General features: G+C 40.5%; 1 protein-coding gene across 1 annotated transcript; it reads left to right on the plus strand.

The window, feature by feature from the left end:
- The first annotated feature begins 22,104 nt into the window (after window positions 1-22,104).
- LOC124858949 (extensin-like) lies at window positions 22,105-22,791 on the plus strand. The gene has a single exon (XM_047351292.1). The coding sequence runs from the start codon at window positions 22,105-22,107 to the stop codon at window positions 22,789-22,791; it is 687 nt and encodes a 228-aa protein (XP_047207248.1).
- Window positions 22,792-23,018: the final 227 nt, after the last annotated feature.

Below are 23,018 nucleotides of genomic sequence, written 5' to 3' on the forward strand. Positions count from 1 at the left end.
AAACATTAAGTTGCTGCCTGATATGTGCCATCCCCCAACAGGTGGTCCGTGATGTAGAGATAATCAATGTTATTCACTTCACCTCTCAGTGGTCTTAATAATATGCATGATTGGTGTATTTTCAGTGGCAATGAAAATTAAAACAGCTATATGTGAAACTTTGAGGGATTCTTTTGCTGTATTTAATTGGGGCCCTAACCTTGATTCAAACCTGATTAAAGGCAAGTTCCTTGAAAAATTACAGTTTGTTGTTGCTTTGTCCAGCCTCTGCGATTATTCACTGTAATGTTGTAAACTTGAACATTTTAAACACAATGCAATAAAAAACAAATCCTCGCCTTACCTTAATAACATTTTGGGTTGTCTCATGTGCTGTTCTATGAACACTTCAATACTGACAGGCTTCACCTTGACTGTTTTTGATTGCAATGGGAAAATAATAAAAACTTAATGAACATGATTTAATTTAAAAATCTTCATACAACGGTCACTTTAATTCTGTTACATCAAGTTCCCTAATGCTCAATGTGTACATGCATACATCCACCTCCTTTTTGTGTGAATGCTGTAAAGCATTCACACAAAAAGGAGGTGTTCCAAGTGTTCCAGTTTCTCTTTATTATTATTTATTATTATTATTATTATTATTATTATGCAGTAGGCATTCACACTAATTGAGTTCCTGTTTCTCTTTATTATTATGTATATCTAACACTTTTTTTGGCACCTATCTCCTCCTTCATTCTTTGTGCTATTTCAGCCATTCAACTTTTAAAATATTCAGCTCATTTAGGACATCACGGCTATGACTTTTGCTATTAATACTTCTTATATTTTTTATACAATTCTTGGCCGATTGAAATGAATGGAAAATCTTAAAAATTCCGCAAAATTCAGCTAAAACTTTGTGCTCTTTCACAGCTTACTATGGCTACATGCTTTCAGCTAGAAACCCCATTCAACTTTTAAAATGTTCACAAGCCATTAAGCTATCTTCAAATAATTCAGCTTCATATTGGTTACGGTTCTTCTACAATCGCGACTCAAATTTTATGCAAGATTTTTGAAGTTTTTGATTTTATCATTTAATCCAATGGCGGAATTCGGCAGTTGCTAGAGTGTACACTCTAGGTTTTTGAATAACCTGAGAAAGAACGAAAAAACTCTTCTCACTCGCTCAATTTTCACTCTACTGACACAAATTATATTTTCTCTTTCATGATTCAGAAAATGTCACCCTCATTGATGTGGGACTAACAGTTAACCGGCAACACGCCCCAAAGCAACGCAAACTTAACACACAATGAATGGGCCAAATATAGGAATTTAAGAAAAAATCAGAGCAGAAAATCTTTAAACTCACATTTTAGAATCGGCGCCTCTCCTAAACCGTTTGATGTACCGACATGAGCTTTGCACCAATTAATCTTCAGACCTTGCTGGCACTCACAGTAAAGGAATTATTTTGACATCTTTTACCGTTTTGTCATAAAATAGGTTTGTTTCAGAGTACCAAATCTGTCCTTCCTATGAAAGCTTCAAATTAAAAAATTTGTAAATCATCGCCCTTATTACATTGTCACATCTCCTACACAGATTATTGTTGACACATGAAATTCTCCAGGATTGTTCACCAATGCCTGCTGATACGGACAGTCCGAAGATTTTTTGAATACCTTTTACCGTTTTCTCGTGAAGTAGGTTTGTTTGAGAGTGAAAAATCCATCTTTAGTCAAATTAAAAAAGGTAAAAATGATCCACTTTTTCATAGGCTGACACCTCCCAGACAGATTGTTGTAGAAATTTGAAAAGCTCCATGATTGTTCAGCAAGGCCTGCTGATTCATACGTTGCCTGAATCAAATTGATAGCCCTTTTCAAGTTATTCAAAGTTGTTCGAGAGCATGTTCAGGCAGTTTTGTCTTTTTGTCCAATTTTCTTTTTCTTTTCACCTATTGTTATATTTTCGAGAAAAAAGTGTTAATATTCTCGTTCCCCTGTCTGTTCTGAGAAAACCGGTCCAAGAATGACATTGAAAGGCCTTACTGTTTCCAAGTTATGGGCATTAGCTCAGGAGCATGCACCTCCATTTTAAAAAGCCAAGCCACGATGAAACAATAGTGAGGTGCTACGTTAGAAATGCTGCAGGTGTCAAGTTACACTGACACTCTTCGCTGATTGGCTGATTCATTCCTCTCTTTATTTATATCTCTGTGTATCTCCTACTGTATATGTCTGCATGTGACTTTGTATTCTTTCTACCTCTCTTCTCTCCATGTCTCACACTTGACCACAAACACACACACACATACACATCCGTGTTTAACTATCTTTTTGAGGACTTTGCATTGACTGTCATTCATTTTCATTACTTTCTATTGCCTAAACCTGCCCCTTCCACAAATCCTTTGACCATTTTCATAGGAGACATCTACATGGCAGCCATTTTACTTAAACAGCATGTACTGCTGTTCCAACAGCTAGACAACAGCGATTAATCTTAAAGGGCAATTTCATAGACTTTTGCATATAGACTGTTGTAAGCATTATAGATGTATTACATTAATGTTATCCAACATGCCAGCGATTGCCCATATGCTAATGTTAGCATTTAAGCATAACCATTTCTGTTTCTTGCTCATTCATTACAATTCAGCAGATTGTCTGCTGAATCTGTTTACTTAAGCTTGTTTCTGCAAGCTTTCAGCTAGAGAATTCATCTTACAACATTCACACTGCATTTTCACAGGAAATGCAAATGTTTCTAGTTATTCCATATATCTAACACTTTTTTTGGCACCTATCTCCTCCTTCATACTTTGTGCTATTTCAGCCATTCGACTTTTAAAATGTTCAGCTCATTTAGGACATTCCGGCAATGACTTTTTTTAGTAATATTTTTTTACTTTTTAAAAAAAAACATTTTCAGCTTTTTGTGTCAATTTGTAACCCATTGAAATGAATGGAAAATCTAACAAATTCCCCAAAATTCAGCAAAAAGTTTCCAATGATCCAATGACGGAATTCTCCAACTGTCACAGTGCACATTCTAGCTTTTCTCAGTTTTTTAAAACTTGAATGAATTTTCATGAACAAATCGCTCTTGTTCTTACAGATTTCACTCTACAGAAGTAATTTATGCATCAAAATGTAGCTCTGCCTTTCTGCTTTCAGGCAATATAAGTGTCATTGCCATAGGTTTTACGATTTTCTTTAAAACCCTCCCTGAGCGCAGGCATGTCACACCTCCTAACCCATTCGGATCAATATAAAATCTAAGAAAAGGGAGGACTGCGAATTTCAGTGAAAAGGGTAATTTTCAAATTGCCCAATCTCCTAAATGGCAGTATGTAGAGACATGAGCCTTGGCAGTTTTTTGCTTCAATGGGTCCTCTCACTCACAGTGAAGGAATTATTTTAATATCTTTTACCGTTTTCCCGTGAATAGGTTTGTTTCTGAGTATAAAATCTGCCTTCACTTAGGTTAAAATGTTCAAAATGATCCACGTTTTTACAGGGTTACACCTCCTACTCAGATTTTTGTAGAAACTTGAAAAGCTTCATCATTGTTCAGCAAAGCGTGTGGATTCATACAGTAGATTAATCTAATCCATAGCCCTTATAGTTTCCGAGTTAATCAAAGTTGTTCGAGAGCATGTTCAGGCATTTTTGTCTTTTTCTCAATTTTTCCCTTTTTTTTCACCTATTGTCGTGCCTTTAGTATTATTTTGTCAACAAAAAAAGATCGACATTGTTGTTCCCCTGTCCATTCTGATTAAAAGGGTCAAAGAATGACATCGAGAGCCCTTATGGTTTCCGAGATATTAGGAGTAGTTTGGGAGCATGCTACTCCATGTTAAAAAAGGCTGACCAGTTAGAGGGTAGAGTGACGTCCTTCATTAGAAAAACAGCAGTATCGAATTTCACTGACACTCGATACTGATTGGCTAATCCATTGCTGCCCTTCACCCCTCCCCCCACACAGACACACATAACTATATATATGGGAGTCGTTTGAGAGGAGATGCTGTAGCAGCTCACACTAACAATTACCAGGAACAAATCTCCATCAGAACCACACCCAAACTCCATCAGAACCAGGAAGAAACCTCTATCAGAACTATTAGAACCAGGTCCAAGCTCCATCAGTACCAGGAAAAAATCTTGATCAGAACCTTGTAAATTCTTCATCAGAACCACGTACAAACCTGTATAAGAACCAGGTACAAACTCTAACAGAGCCAAGGAAAAATATCCATCAGAACCAGGTACAGACTTCCACCAGAACCAGGTATAAACCTCTGTCAGAACCATGTCCAAACTCCATCAGAACCAGGAAGAAACCTTAATCAAAACCAGGTCCCATCTCCACCAGAACATGGCAAAAATCTCCATACAAATCTTGAACAAATCTACACCAGAACCATGTACAAGCCTCCATCAGAACCAGGTACAAATCTTCATCAGATCCAGGAGGAACCCTCTATCAGAATTAGGTCCAATCTCTATCATAACCAGAATGAAACCACTACTCTGTGACTTATGATGATAAGACCATCTTCATAGGTCCCAGGGGAGTATCAAAACAGCGACCATTTGATGCCAGCTACTCAAACAGCTTCTACTGGTGTTCCAACACCTGAACAACAGTGAATAATTTTAAAGGGCAATTTCATAGACTTTTGAATATAGGCTGTAGTAATTAGCATTTTAGCTAATTTTAGCTTATACATTGCTCTTTGCATAGTAGATGGGACAAATTAATATCAGCCTTCATGCTAGTGATATGCTAATGTTATGCATTTTAGCTTCTCTTTCTCCTTTCACCTCTCTTAGCTGAAGAACACTTTTGCCTTTTTTAGGCAATTTCTTGTTTGTTTTTGTGTTTTTTCAGCATATTTGTTGCTAGTTCATTCTTTTTCTGAATTGTCTGCCATTGTTTATATATTTTAGTACTGACGTCTTAGGCTATATTTTTGCTTCAGTCTGCTTTTTCAGCTCATTTATGGGCAGCTCTTTCCTACTTTTTAAACATTTAGTCAGTTCTTGCATTTCAACAACTGCTTCAACAAGTAGTTTTGGGGTAACTTCACCTTTTACACAGTTTTATAGCTAATAGTCTTCCTGCTAAAACAGATCAGATGACAGTTTTTCTTTGCTAATGTTTCTGCTATTTTTTACTAATTTATCAGATTTCAACTGATATTCTGCTGTCAACCTTTGCCACTTTCTGCCAGCTTTCAACATGAGTTTAGCATTTCTGTTTTCTTCTAATTCATTACATTTCAGCAGATTTTCTGCTGTCAATTCCAGCTTGTTTCTGCCAGCTTTCAGCTAGAAAAATTCAGCTTACAGCATTCACACTGCATTTTCGCAGGAAATGCAAATTTTTCTAGTCTTTAATTCTTTTCTCTTGCGATTGAAGTTAAATGTCTTGATTTGTAACATGTGTGTGTGTGTTCATGTGTGTGTGTGTGCTCTGGATTTCCTTAGTACTCAGCAGGGGACTGTTCCATTAAAGTTAGCAAGAGGTTTTTCGAGGGCTCCTGTTCACCCTGTGCTCATTTGGTTCTTGATCTCTCAACGAACACTTGCACCACATAAAACAAATGGTTCAGGTCTCTACTGCCTGCGGAGCATACGGAGATGACGAGGTGAGAGAAAATTAAAACACATACTCCCCAGGCTGTCGCAGATACCAGACTTCAGAGGGAAAAGTTTTTTTTAACTTTATGGTGTAAAATTAGAGCAATGATAAAAGGGAAATGATGGGTTATGTTCAAATGAGTGTGTGGGTTAAAGTATAACAGCTTATAAAAAGTTTAGTTGGATGTATGTCATATATTTTTGAGAGTAAGGCTGATATTGTTATTAGTTTTTACATGACACTTCAGTTAAAATAATTTGCTGAAAATGGTAAATGCTAGGCACTTGTATAGTGCTTTATCAAGTCCGAAGACTCCAAAGCACTTTACACTACAGTCAGACATAATCTCATTCATACACTGACAGTGGTATGCTACATTGTAGCCACAGCTGACAGAAGTGGAGATGCCATACAATCGGTGCCGCTGGGCCCTCTGACCTCCATCAGCAGGTGAAGTGTATTGCCCAAAAAGAGACATACAGAGCGGGGGTTTGAACTGGCAAACTGGCTGTCATGATTCCAGATATATTATTAGTTTTACAGAATCAAACATATAAATGTAGAAAACAAATACAGTGAATAGTTTTAATATATTTGCATTAATGCAGTCATGGATTAATTTAAATACAGACCATGATCCTACAGGTTGTAGATCCATCTTGCTCAAACTCAGTCGGCTTGGATGGAGAGAGGTCTGTGAAAAATAATTCTTGTTAGTTATGTTGGGACACCACCCATGAGTTACAACAGTAAAGGCCAGTAGTTAAATAATCTAAATAATGTTCATTTAATGTAATTTGGTTTTGTTTGTGTTGAGAAACTCACCTAATGATGTGTTCTGTGTTGTCTTTTTAAAGTTAAGACAAACTTTATTTAAAGGGTGGTTTTTAAACACAGAAGGTCGGCCATAACGCGCCATCCACGCTTATGCATTTCAACGCTTTTATTAGTGGTATTTTAAAGGTATGTGTTTGATTCTGATGACAAGCTATATGCTTCTTATGTTAGCTCTAACCGCTAACGGCTAAGAACACGTGCTCGCCCACCTTATGAGTCAGCTGCAGATATTATTTTACTAAACGTGATAACTAATTAAACACCATTAAAACCCATTAATCCAAAAGGTTTCATTCTTATTAAAAAAAATATTTCCTTAAATATTATTTTAATAAATAAAGATAGCTAAGATTGAGAATTGGTCATCCAGAAGGTTGGTTTTATTCAGCAAATGATTTTTTAAAGTCTTATTTTTAAAAAATAATGTTTTATCTGATCTTGCATTGTAAATGGTTGTTTAAAATGTATAAGTTGGTTCCAAGACTTACTTAACTTCATTTCCATATTCTTCAAGATAATCCTTGGTTCTCAAACATAAACATTGCATGGTAATGTATCTATGGGAAGAAACATGTGCCATCAGAAACTGAATTTGAATTGTATTGGTTTGAAAATGAATTTTACTAAACTGAAACTAAATTTAATGGTTTAAAACTGAATTTGTTTGCTTTGAAAATTGCTTTGCTTTGTATTGAAGATTCAGTTTGATTACTTTCAGGTCTGAAATTCAATTTCAGTTCCAAAATTCAGTTTTTTGTGTCACAAAATCTGGGTTCTTGAAGCCACAGATTAATCAAACAGATTTACTGATTCACAGCTGTCATTCACTATTGCTGTCATTCAGGACTGCATTCTTTTGAAGGATGCATTTGTAGGCCGATAACATCCTGGATGGATGGGTCCGGTTTATCCTCCGTGTCCCACACTCTCCCATGATTCATTGCAGGTCGAAGCAGATTGTTCAAGCGAATGTAGCAAAGGCCGGAGGACAGAAAAAAGCTGTGAATAAAACTTTATATATTTTGCGCATTCTGTGAAAAAACTGAACTTTTACAATGTTTTTAGACGAGAATGTACTTGAGTAAACCTGAAATATCTGATCAGTTTATCAAGATATTGCTTAAGTGCACAAATGCGCCGATGTGTTCGTCCGCTGCCCCAGCAGCCGCCTCGCCAGCTGTCAGCTGACCGGTTGGTTGAGGTGCGCTAAACCCAGAGAGAACAGCTGACTCCCAAATTGTTTTCAAAATCCCGCTGGGTTTCCCCAATGGGTGGAAGTTAAATAGATATAATTCAGTCAGATGAAATCTAATATTAATGTTTGGTTTATTTATAATAATAACAATAATAATAATTATTATTATTATTATGCTCTGCAAATAAACAGATTTAAACTTTGTTCCTAAAGTTAATATGTTAGTGTTTAAGTTGTTGAAAGCTTTACAAGTAAATTAAACAAATGGTATTTGTCATCAATGTATTTTATCTAGTGTTGGATTTTTATATCTATGAACACAAAAAATATTTTCAACATTTTAAATGGCTGAATAATGAACATGTTCATAAAACAATAACATTTTGCTAGGCAACAGAAGTTACGCTGAGGTAAAGGCAAGAGAACCGCAGACCGACGTAACATCGGCGGCATACAATGCTAGTCTGGCATGTTTAGCTAATAGCTACAGGTAGAATAAGTGTTGCTGTTTGACCATCATTTGTTTACATGACGCTTCTTATAGACGTTTATTTGATTTGGTGATTGACATCCACTAAGCTCATGTATGCTGCACTGCTCCAGCTCAACATGCCGTAAAGGAAATTTAAGCTGATGTGAAATGTAAATCGATGAATCTGTGTTTGATTAACCTGTGGCTACCCTCAAAGACCTGGATGTGTGACACAAAAAAACTGAATTTTGGAACTGAAATTGAATTACAGACCTGAAACTGAAAGTAGTCAAACTGAATTTTTAATACAACGAAATACATTTTAAAAGCAAATGAATTCAGTTTCAAACCACTAAATTCAGTTTCAGTTTAGTAAAATTAATTTTCAAACCAATGGATTTAATTTCAAATTACACAAATACAAATTCAGTCAGAGCAATTCAAATTCAGTTTCTGATGGCACAAGTTTCTTCCCATATGTTGCATCACTCTTTTGGTCATGGTTTTCAACCATCTTTGATTCACTTGTTTATACAGGTCCTTCTCAAAATATTAGCATATTGTGATAAAGTTCATTATTTTCCATAATGTAATGATGAAAATTTAACATTCATATATTTTAGATTCATTGCACACTAACTGAAATATTTCAGGTCTTTTATTGTCTTAATACGGATGATTTTGGCATACAGCTCATGAAAACCCAAAATTCCTATCTCACAAAATTAGCATATCATTAAAAGGGTCTCTAAACGAGCTATGTACCTAATCATCTGAATCAACGAGTTAACTCTAAACACCTGCAAAAGATTCTTGAGACCTTTAAAACTCCGAGCCTGGTTCATCACTCAAAACCCCAATCATGGGTAAGACTGCCGACCTGACTGCTGTCCAGAAGGCCACTATTGACACCCTCAAGCAAGAGGGTAAGACACAGAAAGAAATTTCTGAACGAATAGGCTGTTCCCAGAGTGCTGTATCAAGGCACCTCAGTGGGAAGTCTGTGGGAAGGAAAAAGTGTGTCAGAAAACGCTGCACAACAAGAAGAGGTGACCGGACCCTGAGAAAGATTGTGGACAAGGGCCGATTCCAGACCTTGGGGGACCTGCGGAAGCAGTGGACTGAGTCTGGAGTAGAAACATCCAGAGCCACCGTGCACAGGCGTGTGCAGGAAATGGGCTACAGGTGCCGCATTCCCCAGGTCAAGCCACTTTTGAACCAGAAACAGCGGCAGAAGCGCCTGACCTGGGCTACAGAGAAGCAGCACTGGACTGTTGCTCAGTGGTCCAAAGTACTTTTTTCGGATGAAAGCAAATTCTGCATGTCATTCGGAAATCAAGGTGCCAGAGTCTGGAGGAAGACTGGGGAGAAGGAAATGCTAAATGCCAGACGTCCAGTGTCAAGTACCCACAGTCAGCGATGGTCTGGGGTGCCGTATCAGCTGCTGGTGTTGGTCCACTGTTTTATCAAGGGCAGGGTCAATGCAGCTAGCTATCAGGAGATTTTGGAGCACTTCATGCTTCCATCTGCTGAAAAGCTTTATGGAGATGAAGATTTCATTTTTCAGCACGACCTGGCACCTGCTCACAGTGCCAAAACCACTGGTAAATGGTTTACTGACCATGGTATCACTGTGCTCAATTGGCCTGCCAACTCTCCTGACCTGAACCCCATAGAGAATCTGTGGGATATTGTGAAGAGAACATTGAGAGACTCAAGACCCAACACTCTGGATGAGCTAAAGGCCGCTATCGAAGCATCCTGGGCCTCCATAAGACCTCAGCAGTGCCACAGGCTGATTGCCTCCATGCCACGCCGCATTGAAGCAGTCATTTCTGCCAAAGGATTCCCGACCAAGTATTGAGTGCATAACTGTACATGATTATTTGAAGGTTGACGTTTTTTGTATTAAAAACACTTTTCTTTTTTTGGTCGGATGAAATATGCTAATTTTGTGAGATAGGAATTTTGGGTTTTCATGAGCTGTATGCCAAAATCATCCGTATTAAGACAATAAAAGACCTGAAATATTTCAGTTAGTGTGCAATGAATCTAAAATATATGAATGTTAAATTTTCATCATTACATTATGGAAAATAATGAACTTTATCACAATATGCTAATATTTTGAGAAGGACCTGTACGTAGCCCATCAGTCTTCCTTATTATTTCAATTGTTTGGTAGTTTAGTTGGGTTGTTTTAGCACAGCAAAGAGTTTGTTGATTGAAATATGTTTGACTCTGAGTTGACTTATGTTTGTTAATAAATTCTTGTATTTTTAAGATATTGTGTGAATTCCTTCTGTGTGTGTACAGAGTTTTGCTGGTTAATAATGCCAGTTTGGCTCATCCTATTGAATTTTGTTCTAATATCACCACCTTATTGGGCTGGTATTCACAGGACAACCTTTAACAAAACAAAATATTATTTAATAAAATATTAAAGTATTAATATTCAATAATATATTCATAATGACAACAGTTAGTTTATTATTTATTTGTCAGGCAATGAGAAGAGATGCTTTGACCCAGACTTAGTTAAAGCTACTTTCCATCTGCCGTCCCTGGGCAAGTGTGCACAATAAAACAATTCACAATACACAATTACAATTAGCTCATGTAAACATACTTTGTTTATATTTCATGTACAATACAAAACACATTTCCTGAAAATATTAGATTAGATTTAATAAAATTATTAAATTAATTAATACTAAATATACTAGGTACAGATACAGCAAAAATAAGCAATAAGGAATAGAAAGTGAGTTGGCCTTGGCTGGGAACCATTCAGCTGTAGCTCTAGCTGCATGTTTAGTGTCGATGTTCATCTCAAGTCTCTATCAGGTTTTCTTCCAGGATTTCCCTGCATCTATCCACAGCAAGATGCCGCAATCACCATGTTTCACCATGGTGGTTGTGTGTTGAAGGTTATGTGCAGCATTTTCTGTCAAAAAAATTGTCTTCCAGTTAGGTTAAAAGTTTAATTTTGCTTAATCTGACCTGAGTACCTTCTTTCATGTTTTCTGTGTCTGTGGTGAAGTCAAGTAAGAACCATAATTCTTATAAATAAATAAAAATAAATAAAAAAAACCTAGTAAAAACTGAAAAAATACTTATGAAAACCAAATGTCAAAACTTGATCTTAAGATCTGAAACGTTTAGAAAACATTTAAAATAAAAAGAAGTGACATTTTTTTTATGTTTTAAACATTTTTCCACAAAACTTTCATGAAACAGGACATTTAAACATTTGCATGGTCAAATGTAAAATTTGATATTAACTGTATTTACATACAGTGTGGAGAACAAGTATTTGATACATTGCCGATTTTGCCGGTTTTTCCACTTGCAAAGCATGTAGAAGTCTTTTATTTTTATCATAGGTACTCTTCAACTGTGAGTGAGTGAGTCCAGAACATCAAATTGTGTGAATTTTAAGAAATTAATTTGCATGTTATTGCAAGACATAAGTATTTGATCACCTAACAACCAGTAAGGGTTCTGGCTCTCACAGGCCTGTTAGTTCTTCTTTAAGAAGTCCTCCTGTTCTCCACTCATTACCTGTATAAACTGCACCTGTTTGAACTCATTACCTGTATAAAAGACACCTGTCCACACATTTAATCAAACAAACTTGAACCTCTCCACAATGGCCAAGACCACAGAGCTGTGTGAGGACATCAGGGATAAAACAGAAAGCCTGAAAATGACCTAAGAAAGTGGAAGAAAATGGAAGAAGTTCAAGATGCTAACCCTCGGTCTGGGGCTCCATGCAAGATCTTACCTCATGGGACATAAATGATCATGAAGAAGGTGAGGGATCAGCCCAGAACTACACAGCAGGACCTGAAGAGAGCTGGGACCACAATCTCAAAGAGGAGCATTAGTTACACACTATGCCGGCATGGAATAAAATCCTGCTGCATACACAACATCCTCCTGCTCAAGCCAGCGCATGTCCAGGCCCATCTGAAGTTTGCCAATGACCATCTGGATGATCCAGAGGAGGAATGGGAGAAGGTAATGTGGTCTGATGAGACAAAAATAGAGCTTTTAGGTCTAAACTCTACATGCCGTGTTTGGAGGAGATAGACGAATGAGTACAACCCCAAGAACACCATCCCTATTGTGAAACATGGAGGTAGAAAAATTGTTCTCTGGGAAAGCTTTTCTGCAAAGGGGACAGGATGACTGCACCGTATTGAGGGAATGATGGATGAGGTCATGTATCGGGAGATTGGGAGCCAAAAACCTCCTTCCCTCAGTAAGGGCATTCATGGCTGGGTCCCTGAAGGATCTAGAGAACATCTGAATGGAGGAATGGTCCAAAAGTCCTGTGTGCAAATTTCGTCGAGAACTACAGAAAACCTCTGATATCTGTAATTGCAAACAAAGGTTTCTGTACCAAATATTAAGTTTTGTTTTTCTGATGTGATCAAATTGCTATGTCATGCAATAAAAAGACAAATTACTTACAATTCACACAATGTGATTTTTTACATTTTGTTTTGGATCCTGTCACACAATTGAAGAGTACCTATGATAAAAATAAAGACTTCTACATGCTTTGCAAGTCCACAGCAGCGTTTCTCTTTAATATGGTCATTGTTCTCGATGGAAACCAAAAAACAGATAAAAGCTTCTGCTTTTTACCAACATATAACTTCGTGACATATTTTATGCAAATCCACAGTAGTGATATAAGGTGAGACATATGGGAGAAGATCTTTTAAATGTTCACAAACCTGACAAGAATTAAATAATTGAAAATGCATGAACAATCTGAGTCCCTTAAATATTAGACACAGTCTGATCAAGCTTTCAAAGATGATCTAGAGTTAGGTTTATTGTAAATAAAAGGTTACTAAGCTCTAGCTAAACAACACTCACTTTGGTTAAAATTGTTGCACCCAGTCATAAATGTTTCCTAACAGACAGCAGCAGCAAAGAAACGTTACAGAGCTCATTAAGAACAGCAGTGGGAGGAAAGCTGTTGCATCCTTTTTCCTCTGTAGAGAAGGACATGAGAAGGTTTTACCCATATATCATCTACTGAGCATTCAGTTGTGGCCTTTCTGTATAAATACCTAAAGAGTGGGCTCACAAAATGTTTACCTGTTTTATTTGGTTGTGTTAGTGATGCACATTTGTTCAGGAAAATCAGGAAAAAAGTTAAGTTCTAAACAGTTGCTTACTTTTTTGCATAGAGCCATCATCCTCCATCAGTGCTCAGCTTAGGAAGAACCTGCAGTACCATAGTTACTTTGACCTGATTAAACATTGCCAGATACCTGGTGATGGCTTGTCGGTCATTTCCAGTTGAAACTGCAATTACTTGCTCATTTCAGTTTAATTAGTTTTTTTTTTTACTTTTTATTTTTCATTAAACATTTTGTACAAACATATGCGCAGATCAGTCTTTGTCCCATTTCACATTTTACATCTTATCACTGTCTTATTTATGCAGACCCTTTTAGACGTTTTAACCTGCAATAAGTATACCTACTGTCCATTTTAAACTAACATCATTCATCAATGCAGGAAAAGGAAAACAAGAATGACTTTCTCTCAAATATCCATCAACCTCACTAAGAAATTATGGTTTTCTTTAACAGCATCCACGACTATGTAAATCCGCACTAATTACAGTGAAAGGAACAACAGTGTACACCAGATACTAAAAACTGAACTAATGAAAATACATAACACAAAATAAACTCAAAAGACATGCAGACACGTAAGTAGAGGTGTCAAGGTTTCAATACGAATCTAGCTACAGATTTCCACTTGGATTCAAACGTCTCCATCTTTAGTTGTAGTCTTGTCATTGATTTTTCCATAATATAGACCTTTCTGATTCTATCTCTCCACTGCGTAATACTGGGAGGTTGTGGTCTTAACCAAGCAGCAGTAATGCATTTCTTCGCAATCAAAAGCAAGACTCTGATAAAATATTTGTTTTCTTTGCCGATCATATCCTAGGAAATTATCCCTAGAATATATACAGATGGGACTAAATCTAAGTAAACGTCCAAAATACTTTATCTCTTTGTACTTTTTTCCAAAATTCGACCACTTTTGGACAGTCCCAGAATATATGAGTAAAGTCCCCCACCTTTCCACAGTTTCTCCAGCAGAACCAATATGTCTTACCATATTTAGATGTGATAATTGGAGAACTGAAGTAGCGCATTTTTACTTTCCACTCAAATTCCCTCCATGTCAAACTATTAGTTAACTTGTGTCCAGAGCTAAGTGTTTCCTCCCAGTCCTCATCTGGTATCAGTATATTAGCCTCCAATTCCCACTTCTCCTTAGTCTCCTTATTATTACCATTGAGTTCATTTTGTAGGCTTTTGTATAGTTTTGAAATCAGGCCTCTTTTTAGTTCACCTTTTGCTATTGATATTGTTGGGACCCAGCCATGGATTTCAACATTAAACTTCGGTACAAACTCTTCTGGAACTTTTCAAAATAAAGTGCATTAACCTTCTTCTGGCACAGCCAGGAAACGGGATAACTGCGGACTTCCTGTGACGCCACTACCCAAATAAAAGTACAGCTGTTGCTACATCCGCCCTCTTTCCACACGGCCTTTGAAAGGGACCGGATAGGGGAGACAAGCGTGCTGATGTCTTTTGCTGGCAAAAAGACATAAATGTTATGATTCTGGCACGTCTGCTCTACCCTGTCTCCCTGGCTGCAATCAGCAGATTAGATGCACCTGGTGGCTGCTGCATTGTAGTGCAATACCAAGCACCTGTGTCTTCCCTGATATGTACTGACTCTGACAAGCAGATGGAGCCAGATTTTTGAAACCCATCGTGTGAGTAGATATCCAGCGTTCCTTCCTGTGTGATCATTGTTCTTGATCTTGCCTTGGCTTTTGGATTTATGCCTCTGCCTGCTTCCTGTCGGACTATTTGGATTTTGGTTGTTGACCTTGTTTCCTGCATCTGGTTTATGCCTCTGCCTGCCCCTTGCATGACGCCTCTTGTTCCGATTGTTGACCCTGTTTCTGTCCTTGGATCATTGAGTCAGCCTAGCCCTCGGATTATTCAGCCTGGAGTCACTTCTTACCAGTGCTGTGGAGATCACCGCCTGCCGCCCACTGAGGTTTCCCCTCTGGGTTTCAAGTTTCACTCAAGACAAAAGCAGGTTAGTGGCTTTTCTGATCCCTGCAAAATCTGGAGAGACTACAAGTCACTAATCCCTCTTTCTGCCTCAGTGATTCCTGGAAGCTGTGAGGAATGTTACCTGTGTGACGTTTTCCTGTGGCTGAATAAACCTTTTAAACTTTCAGTACTGTGTCTGGCTGAATCTTGGTCCACCTTTTTCTGATTCATAGCAATAAACTCTTCAACTGGATCCAAGAGTGTCATAAGATCACGCGATCATATGCACAAGTTAAGTATGAGTGAAGCACTGTTTGTGTACCCGGTGATTTCATTCATAAAGAGGAGAAATTAAGGTAAAAGCATTGCTTACTTTCTCTCCGAGGCCTGCCAAAACTGTGTCAAAGAAAAATCCCCAGTAGAGAAGCTGTTTCTACAAGCCGAGTCTGAAGGAAGGACAACGGCCTGCATCACCGTGTTTACGGTAATGAACAGCTGGTTGACGGACAGAACGAGCCGTCTTTCAAGCCTCACCTCCGGAGGTCAGGTTAGCTAAAAGCTAACCGCTTGTTGACTGTGCACGTTTCTTCAAACTTCACCCTTGGACAACGTTTCCTCACCACGGTTCATGAGGTTAGGTGTTTTGGGCAGAGACAGATTAACAGTTAGGATGAAATGATCTGAACGTTTTCATTTATAAAGTTTGGTTTTGTTTGTGTGAAACTCGGCTATCTTAGTGCTAGCAGGCTATCTGCAGAACCCTGTTTGTGTTCTTGGTATGTTTTTAAAGTTAAGACAAATTTTATTTAAAGGGTGATTTTAAACAGAACATTGATCATAACGCGCCGTCCGCGCTTGTGCTTTTTAACCCTTTTATTAACCCTGGTATTTTAAAAGTATGTGTTGATTCTGGTGCAAAGCTATTGGCTCCTTTTGTTAGCTCAACTGCTAACCGGTAAGAACACGTGCTTGCTACTAAAGAGTATTTAACAGAAAGGTTGTTAGTTTTCAAGCTAGTGAATAATAGTCCCTAAACATAATTTACTAGATTTGATAACTAAGTAAACACCATTAAGCCCCATTTCTCCAGAAAGATTTGGCTCTTTTCCAAAATACTCCCTTAATAATATTTCTTCAAATATTATTTCAATAAATAAAGGCAGCTAATTAGACACCGTTGATAAATGGTCATCCAGAACGTTGGTTTTATTCAGCAGATCATTATTTAAAACATTATTTTATTAAAATAATATTTTACCTGATCTTGCATTGTGAATGGTTGTCTAAAGGCATGCCAGTTATTGCCTAAATTAGTTCCAAGACTAACTTAACTTAATTTCCAGATCCTTCAAGATAATCCTTGGTTCTCAAACATAAACATTGCATGGTAATGTTGCATCACTCTTTTGGTCATGGTTTTCAATCATCCTTAATCAACTTGTTTATATTGTACAAAGCCTATTAGTCTTCCTTATTCTTTAATTCTGCTTGGTAGTTTAGTTGGATTGTTTTAGCATAGTAAAGAGTTTGTTGATTGAAATATGTTTGACTTTGAGTTGACTTATTTTTGTTAATAAATTGTTGCATTTTAATAAATTGTGTAAATTCATTCCATGTGTGTGCAGAGTTTATGCTGTTCAATGTCAGAGCTCATCTCACAACTTTCTATTTTGTCCTAATACCATTGCCTTACTGGGCTGGTTTTCACAGGACAACCCTTAACAGACCGAAATATTATTTGATAAAATATTAATATTAAATATTAAATAATATTCTCAGATTAATAATCACAACAATAGTAAAATTTCTTCAATCTTGGTCATATCTGTTGAAATCTTCTGTCATTCCTTATGATTCTGAAGATAATGTCAAAGTTGCAGATATCTATAAAAATTGTTTTTTTGTAGATTAAATTCTCATTGGATTTGTTCAAAATCTTTCATTGTTGACTCCTTAAAAAGCTGTGTTATAAATACTAGTCCCCCATTTGTCCATCTCTCAAACCCTGCATCCATAGTAGCTGGGATGAAGTCTGGATTCTTGGCTATTTTTACAATTCTTGATATAGAGTCAGGTAGGTTGAATTCCTTTTTCATTCTTGACCAAATAGTAATTGTTTCCTTAATCCAGCAATTTTGAATCTTTAGTCTTTTTTGAACCATCTTTGTCGTAAATGGTAGTATATCTAGAGGCATATTTGGGCAGGCCCTTTGCTTCATATCTACCCATATCGTCTCTCGATCAATTGTTATCCATAGGGCTAGGGCTCTCAGTTGAGCAGCCCAGTAGTAATTCCTTAAGTCGGATAGCCCTAGCCCTTCATTGTTCTTTGAAGACTGTAGTATTTTAAATTTAATTCTTGCATTTTCATTCTGCCATACAAACCTTGATATTCTTTTATGAAGCTCTTTAAAAAAGGAGTTGGGAATGTAGAAGTGCTTGGAACATAAACAATAATCTTGGCAGGATATTCATTCTAATTATTTCTACCCTTCCCCTGAGAGTCAGTGGTAGGATCTCCCATATTTCTAAGTCTTTTATAATTTCCTTTCTCAGCTTTCCATAATTCGCTTCAAATAACTGTGAAATTTGAGGTGTGATAATTATACCCAAGTATCTAAAACCTTTATTGGTCCACTTGAATTTCATTTTTTCTTTTATTTGTGTTCACCTGATAACATCATTGCTACTGATTTACTTCGTTAGTCATATATCCGGAATTATCCCCGTACTCTTTCAGCCCTTCTATTAGAGCTGTTATTGACCTAGCCGCTTCCGTTAAGAGTACTAATAAGTCATTGGCAAACAGTGATATTTTGTGTTCCACCCCACCCTCATCTCTCACCCCTGAATTTGTTTATTCTGTCTTATTGCTTCTGCCATCAGTTCAATATTCACCGCTAATAGTAGTGGGCTTAGACAATCACCCTGTCTCACTCCTCTCTTGAGGTCAAAAAATTTTGAACACTACCCATTAATTCGAATTCGGGATTTGGGGTTTTTATAAGTTATTTGCACCCATTCGACAAATTGCTGTGAGAATCAAAAGACCAATAATGTCTGATATAAAAAATTCAATTTTACCCTGTCAAAAGCCTTTTGGGCATCCAAGCTAATCAAGAGGGAGGGTTGTGATTTTATTTATTTATTTTTTTCACCGTGTCCTGTCCGGCAGAGTAGCGCTCAGAATTGTTGTCTGAGAGCCTAGAAATTGCCCAAAAGATTTACTTTCACAAGCGGAACATCACAGCTAATGCTTTAAAGCTCTGCTTGATATTTATAAAAAAAAAAAAAACTTCATTATAAACTTCTTTGGGAATATTTCAATTGTTACGGACACGGAGACTAAAATGAAAAGGAAAAAAGAAGCTCGAAAAAGAGGAAAGAGTGGAGGAGAGAAAGAAGGATGAAGAGAATACAAGATTACACCCTGCTTGCTTATAAACCTGCAGCTGTTTTTTTTTTTTTTTTAACAAAATAGTACACCGTACTTATGAATGTAAAATGTACTTAGTGAGGGGTGCTGCCCAATATATAACATCTGTGTATCTGTCAACACCTGAAGCTTAACATCTGTGAGTATAATCAATCTGACAGAGAGAGGTATCCCAGTCGTTGTGGTTTTTAGTATAACAATGGCCATCAGTGGGCTCTAGAACACTGTCTACTTTTAAGGCTAGGCTTAAAACTTTCCTTTTTGATAAAGCTTATAGTTAGAGTGTCTTAGGTTATCCTGAGCCATCTCTGTAGTTATGCTGCTATAGGCTTAGGCTGCTGGAGGACATAATGACCACTTTCACCCTCTTCGCTACATTCTCACACTACTCTCCAGTTTTGCATTATTTGCTGTTATTTCAGCTTTTAAATTTGTTCTCTCTCTTTTCTCTTCCTAGAAGCTACACCTGGCCTGACTCTGTGTTGTCCAAGCTTCTGCTGGCAACAACTTAATGCTCACCCTTTACCGATAATCCACATGGCCCTGTTTTTCAGTGTTTAACCCTTTCTCTCTCCTAGACATGGCAACTGACTGAGCTTTTACTGTAACTAATTATATGTGCTCTCTTTCAGACTCTGACCTTGAAAACTGGCTCAGAGTTGATCTGTTCTTTCTTTCTAGGTGAAACGATTAAAGGAGCTACATCCATTAACATTTACTTTTCCTTCCCATAGAAAGGACTCCTGGATCAGTGCTTCTTTGTTCTCTTTGTGTCTCTCAAACCCCCAGTCGGTCGTGGCAGACGGCCGCTCACACTGAGCCTGGTTCTGCTGGATGTTTCTTCCTGTTAAAAGGGAGTTTTTCCTCTCCACTGTCGCTACATGCATGCTCAGTATGAGGGATTGCTGCAAAGTCAACGCCAATGACTGTCCACTGTCGCTACATGCTCATCCGGGAGGAGGGAATGCTGCAAGTCACTGACTGGATGCAATGTGCTGGGTTTCCTTAGATAGAAAAACTTTTTGTCCAATTTGAATAAATAACTGAATCTGACTGCAATGTTCAATGATTAGGATTAATTGGAATGTATGTACCTGATTTTGTGAAGTGCCTTGAGACGACATGTGTTGTGAATTGGTGCTATATAAATAAACTGAATTAAAATTGAATTGAGAATGAGTATGGACGCGCTTTTGTATACAAGGTTTCTCCACAAAAATATGCAATGGCGAATGTGAGGACCCACAGACCTGCCCCATGGTCCACGGATGGACACTGAGGAGATCTGAGCCACAGACATCCAAAGGCCCCGCAAAGCACAGGAACCCCAGGAGAACTGCCGCCGGGACTACCACAACCCCCCCAGAGAAGAGCAGTGGATAGTTCCAGGGGAACCACCCAGCAGCAACAGTGCAGAAGCCCCAGGGAGCCGCAGCGGCGAGCCCACAGGCCCCGTCGGCAGCCGTCCATGCCCGAGCAGATCCAGCCATGGACCCAGAGACCCAAGACCCCAGGACACAACACCCCCCAAGCTAGGCCCCGGCAAGCAGCCACCGGAAGTGAGCCAGCACACACCAAAGCACCCAGCCCATCGAGAACCACAAGTACATCAGCGGGCAGAGACTCCAACCACCGGCAGGTAGTGTGGCGGGGAGGAAATAGGCCCCATAATATAGGTGGGCCTAAGCTGATCCAGAAGAGGGAGCAATCCAAGACCCCACCTGTCACAAAAAAAAAAAAAACAGGTACACACAGTCACAATCACCCACTCCCACCCTCATGCATACACATAAAATCACTCGCACCCGACATAAAGACAAACAACAATGGATGTCATACACTCACTCACACTCCCCATGCATACTCTATACTCCCAGGTCCAGGCGCTGGTACACCCAAGGGGCAACCAGCCCCCAGACCCAGGAGGTGGTCCCCTTCCCTCCTAGGGCAGACACAGGAAAACAGTGCCGGCACCACCCAGACCTGGGTGACCCCGGCCCGGCCCCCAACCCCCGCCCCGAACCCAGTCCCCAACAACCCCTATCCACCTCCGGAGAGGGTGCTATGTACAAAAGAGGGGTCCACATGGCTCAAACCAACAGGAGCCGCCCCAGGACAGAGCAGTCCCGACCACCCAATGAGTTCCGATCCCAACCCCATGAGTCTCCCACCCCCAGTGAACCCCAAAAAGAACCTCCCCAGAGGGCCACCCCCAACAAGGACACCGATATCGAACACATGCCCCAGAACCCAATTGCCATGAATCCCCTCCCCCACAGGGGCACAACCCCACATGTGAAATCCATAGCCGAGAAGCCGATGAAGCCACACCCACACAGCGCAAGCTCCACACACAGCCCCACTCTAAGCACCCCTGCCGCACCCCGCTTCCCCACCACACAGCGTGCCGCAACGACAAGGCAAGGGCCCCGCACAAAGGCCACCCCTGCCCACTGGTGCAACAGGGCAGACCCCTCCGAGCACCGCACCCACAACAGGACATCCAACCCCGCACCATGATGGGACAAACTCACCCACCAAGAGCTCCCCGGCCAGCGGCAGGCACCCAGGGCCAGTGTCCCCCACCAAACCCCCCTCAGCCACAAAAAACACTACATCACTGTCACTGCAACGACCGCCCAGGGAGAAACACTATCCAGCTCAGCTCCACCATCGCCGCCCAATCGATCCAAACGCAGGTGACCCCACATCCTAGAAGTGGACACAGCCCCTCCACCCCACAGGCTGCAGCCCCTCCACGCCATCCCCCAGCCCACCGCCCCAATCCCCCCCTGGACACGACAGCCAGCAGAGCAGCACACCTCCATGCCCGCCCAACCCCCCCAGACAGCGCCAGCAGCCCCAGCCTACCAGTCCACGAGAGGGATACATGCACCAGCCGGGTACCTGGACCATGCAGGCCAACCACTCCAGGCCAAGCACAACCCGACAGCCGCCCCGATGCACTCACAAGACATGGTCCGCCGCCCCACCCACCCGACCGCCAACCGCAGTCCGGCGCCCGACCATAGGCCAGAACAACAGAAGGAAGCAGTGGAAGAAGGCCACAGCAGCACCAATTACCGGGAACCCCGCCAACTCCACCCCCAAACCCCGGGGGCGCCCCAGCCCACCGGCCACCCGCACCTCCGCATGGTGGACCACGGCCCACCAAGCAGTCCAGCCGGCCAGCCCCTCCACCAAAGCGGGGCCACATCCCAAACAATGCCAGCTAAGACCCCCCTACCGGAGCCCAGCACCCCTTCAGCCGGCCTCTACCAGCTGAAATGTGGTGTTGATGCATGTTGTTTTATTGTGGATTTAAAAAGAAAGGGTGGAAGTCGGGAGTTGAGACCTGTCCACCCCGAGACCAACCCCGGCCAGCCCGCACACTCGAACCATGCAGACCCCTCCAAACCCCCTCCCCCAGAAAGAAAAGGGACTGGCCTCTGTAACCGGAACCAATACAAGGAACCAGAAACCAAGCCGGAACCACCCAAGACCAAACAACGCCCACACCCTTCCAAGGCCAACCACCCATCCCCACCCCAAAAGGAAACTTACACCCACCCCAACATTTGATCAACTCCCAGAGCACATAAGACATTGGACACCCAGGTTGACCATGCCCCACCCCCTCCCGCAGACCCTCTGCCCCGCCAGCAGAATGTGCCCCTTGAAGGAAGGAGCACCTGCCATGAGATGGGACTTATCTGCCAGTTTTGGAGGCCCCTTTGCCCACCAATGCACCAAGGGTCCCCGAGCCAGGGCCGGGCGCCCAGGAATGCACCGGCCCAAAACCCCGGCGACATACCCGCCTGGACCCAAGACCCCCAAGGCCCAGCCAGGACCCCAGCCCAAGGAACCCCGAGCCCCCAAGCCCACCGCAGACCCACCCAGGAGCAGCACGACCACCTATGTCCGTCGGCGCAGGCCCCCCGAAAGCATCGCATGCTGTTACCAGATGTCTCCCCCAAGAGCCACCAAACCTCACCCCGGCCGGGACCACAGCCCCCAGCGCCAGACCCCCCAGCGATCCCAGCCCAGGGACACCCCCCTGAATCCGCCACAACGCCCCACAGGATAAAGCCAGGATGAAGTCTGACGTGGATGCAGAGGCTGTCTTAAGGCTTATATAATCCAACAGAAAATTTCTATTTTAAGAAGGCTTTTATTTTTCCAGTTTATTGGGATAGTTTTCTTAGTGATCCATAAGACACCCCTCCTTGAACCGCCACCTTAACGTGGTGGAGGGGTTTGAGTGCTCGAATTATCCTAGAGGCTATGTTGTCTAGGGCTTAAATGCCCCTGGTA

Source organism: Girardinichthys multiradiatus, chromosome 22, assembly GCF_021462225.1.
Source record: "Girardinichthys multiradiatus isolate DD_20200921_A chromosome 22, DD_fGirMul_XY1, whole genome shotgun sequence".
Classification (NCBI taxonomy): domain Eukaryota; kingdom Metazoa; phylum Chordata; class Actinopteri; order Cyprinodontiformes; family Goodeidae; genus Girardinichthys; species Girardinichthys multiradiatus.